Source organism: Chaetura pelagica, unplaced genomic scaffold (genome assembly GCF_000747805.2).
Source record: "Chaetura pelagica isolate M959 unplaced genomic scaffold, ChaPel_1.0 scaffold538, whole genome shotgun sequence".
NCBI classification, from domain to species: Eukaryota; Metazoa; Chordata; class Aves; order Apodiformes; family Apodidae; genus Chaetura; species Chaetura pelagica.
Genome location: NW_009954103.1, coordinates 1,777 through 4,124, shown reverse-complemented (window position 1 = coordinate 4,124; position 2,348 = coordinate 1,777). Strand labels below are relative to the sequence as shown.

At 54.1% G+C, this 2,348-nt stretch overlaps 1 protein-coding gene across 1 annotated transcript in view; it reads left to right on the top strand.

The window, feature by feature from the left end:
- LOC104392994 (histone H2B 5-like) overlaps nucleotides 1–1,277 on the top strand; it is an 11,168-nt gene extending 9,891 nt beyond the window's left edge. Inside the window, exon 2 of the mRNA XM_010002440.1 lies at nucleotides 853–1,277. Within this exon, the coding sequence (XP_010000742.1) occupies nucleotides 853–1,253 (401 nt within the window). The 3' untranslated portion in view covers nucleotides 1,254–1,277. The remainder of the gene's footprint in view (nucleotides 1–852) is intronic.
- Nucleotides 1,278–2,348: the final 1,071 nt, after the last annotated feature.

The following is a 2,348-nucleotide window of genomic DNA, read 5'->3' as shown; positions in this document are numbered from 1 at the left end:
CCCCATTACGATCAGACAATAACATTGGTCGATATTCCCCGAAACGTATCGCCCTGAATCCAACGACACACACATCGTTCCGAATCTCCCCTACACGCACATCGTCCCATCACTCTGCACCGACGTGCTAACACCGCTCAGCACCCCGCGATGCAGTCACCCCGCTTTCCCCCAGAACACTTGGGGGGGAGGGGCGCGCGGGCACAGGGCTCTGCGGTCCTGACATCGCTTTTCTCCCCAGGACAATACGAATAGCTCCGCACCCCCACAACACTCATTCAAAGAATCATAGAATCTTAGGGGTTGGAAGGGACCTCGAAAGATCATCTAGCACAACCCCCCTGCCAGAGCAGGGTCACCTAGAGCACATCACACAGAAATGCGTCCAGGTGGGTTTTGAATGTCTCCAGTGAAGGAGACTCCACAACCTCCCTGGGCAGCCTGTTCCAGGGCTCTGTCACTGGAACAGTAAAAAAAAAATAAAAATTCGGATATTCACCTTGAACCTCCTATGCCCCAATTTGCAACCATTACCCCTTGTCCTATCACTGGTCACCACTGAGAAAAGCCTAACTCCATCTCCTTACGCTCACCCATTACATATTTGTAATAATTGTCTGATAGCAGCGCGTCAAGCGGTCACCACTGAGAAAAGCCGAGCTCCGTCTTTCTGACGCTCACCGCTTATATGTTTGTAATAATTGTCAGATCGCAGCTCGTCAAGCGGGCACATTCCTTGTTGACATAACCCTGGCCCCAGTGAGTCACACTGCTGGCGGAAGCAGTCCCTATAAAAGCGGCTCCGACAGCTGTCAGTGTTATTCGAGACTTCAGTAGCGCTGCCTATTTGAGAGAGGGAGTCGTCTGCTGCGGTGCCCGAGCCGGCCAAGTCCGCCCCCGCGCCCAAGAAGGGCTCCAAGAAAGCCGTCACCAAGACGCAGAAGAAGGGCGACAAGAAGCGGCGCAAGAGCCGCAAGGAGAGCTACTCGATCTACGTGTACAAGGTGCTGAAGCAGGTGCACCCGGACACGGGCATCTCGTCCAAGGCCATGGGCATCATGAACTCCTTCGTCAACGACATCTTCGAGCGCATCGCCGGCGAGGCCTCTCGCCTGGCGCACTACAACAAGCGCTCCACCATCACGTCGCGGGAGATCCAGACGGCCGTGCGGCTGCTGCTGCCCGGCGAGCTGGCCAAGCACGCCGTCTCCGAGGGCACCAAGGCTGTCACCAAGTACACCAGCTCCAAGTAAGCTGCCTTGGCGTCCTGTGCCAGACCTGCTCTTTTAAGAGCCACCAATTAGTTCATTTGAAGAGCTTTGTCACTGAGGTTTTCCAACAGTTATTTAACTTCCCTGTCTTACAAGTGTCGCTTGAATAATGGCCTTCGGACGCAGTTTTTCATCGGTCTTGCAGTAGTTGTTATGTCTCCGAAATTGGGATCTTAACCTGGTGCTGCAGAACGACAGAAACTTGGGAAACGTCCATCGAGGGGCAGCAGGGAGTAAGAAATCGCGGTCTGACACGCGATTAGACCTTACTCGTTAGTAAATCCTGAAACAATTCTAAATATTTTATTTATAATAGTAGAATACAGAAATTTTACACATTTTTTAAGGCATAAACTTTTAACAGTAGATTTATTTATTTTTTTTCCAGATGGGGAAGATGAAAGAAAAAAAAAAAAGAAAAAAGGACTCAAAAATGTCTAAACAAAAGTTTACTTATGCCCTCGAAGGCACTGTTAAACTCGACCGGCATATGTTTGTGTCTGGTAACACAGAAGTTTAAGAAGAGGGAGAAGGGATGGACCAGGGCTGAAACCGACGAGCCATGGAAAGCGAGCACCGTAACCACTTCCACGTTCTCTCAGGCGCTAGGGACTCTCGCTGAGCAATGGAATGCAGCAGCAAGCGGACGGCTCAGGGATGACTTGCAAACAGCTGCCATCGTGAACAGCCCACAAGAGCACAATCACAACGGGCAGTGTGAAGACACACTGGTCAAGAGCCTGGAACTCGCCCTTTTCCCAACTCGCTCCCCCTCACAGCCCCCCAGAGCCGGCATCGGGACTGCTCTCTAAGGCTCTCGGCATGGCAGCCTCCGTCTCCCCCGAGGGCTCGCTGCTCCTGCCCAGTCCGTAACGGCGTTCGGTTCGGGACCGCGGCGGCAGGAGCGCTGTAGGCGCAGGCGGCAGCCTGCGTGTCGCGTAAGGCGACCTGGCTGCTCCTGACTGCTCTCCGGCCCCGCTTTAAGGCCCAGCTCTCTGCGGGAGAGCGCGCCGCGGTGAGGCAGGGACGGGCTGAGAGCCGCCAGAGCGCCGGATGCCCCCGCCACGGTGCCCGTGG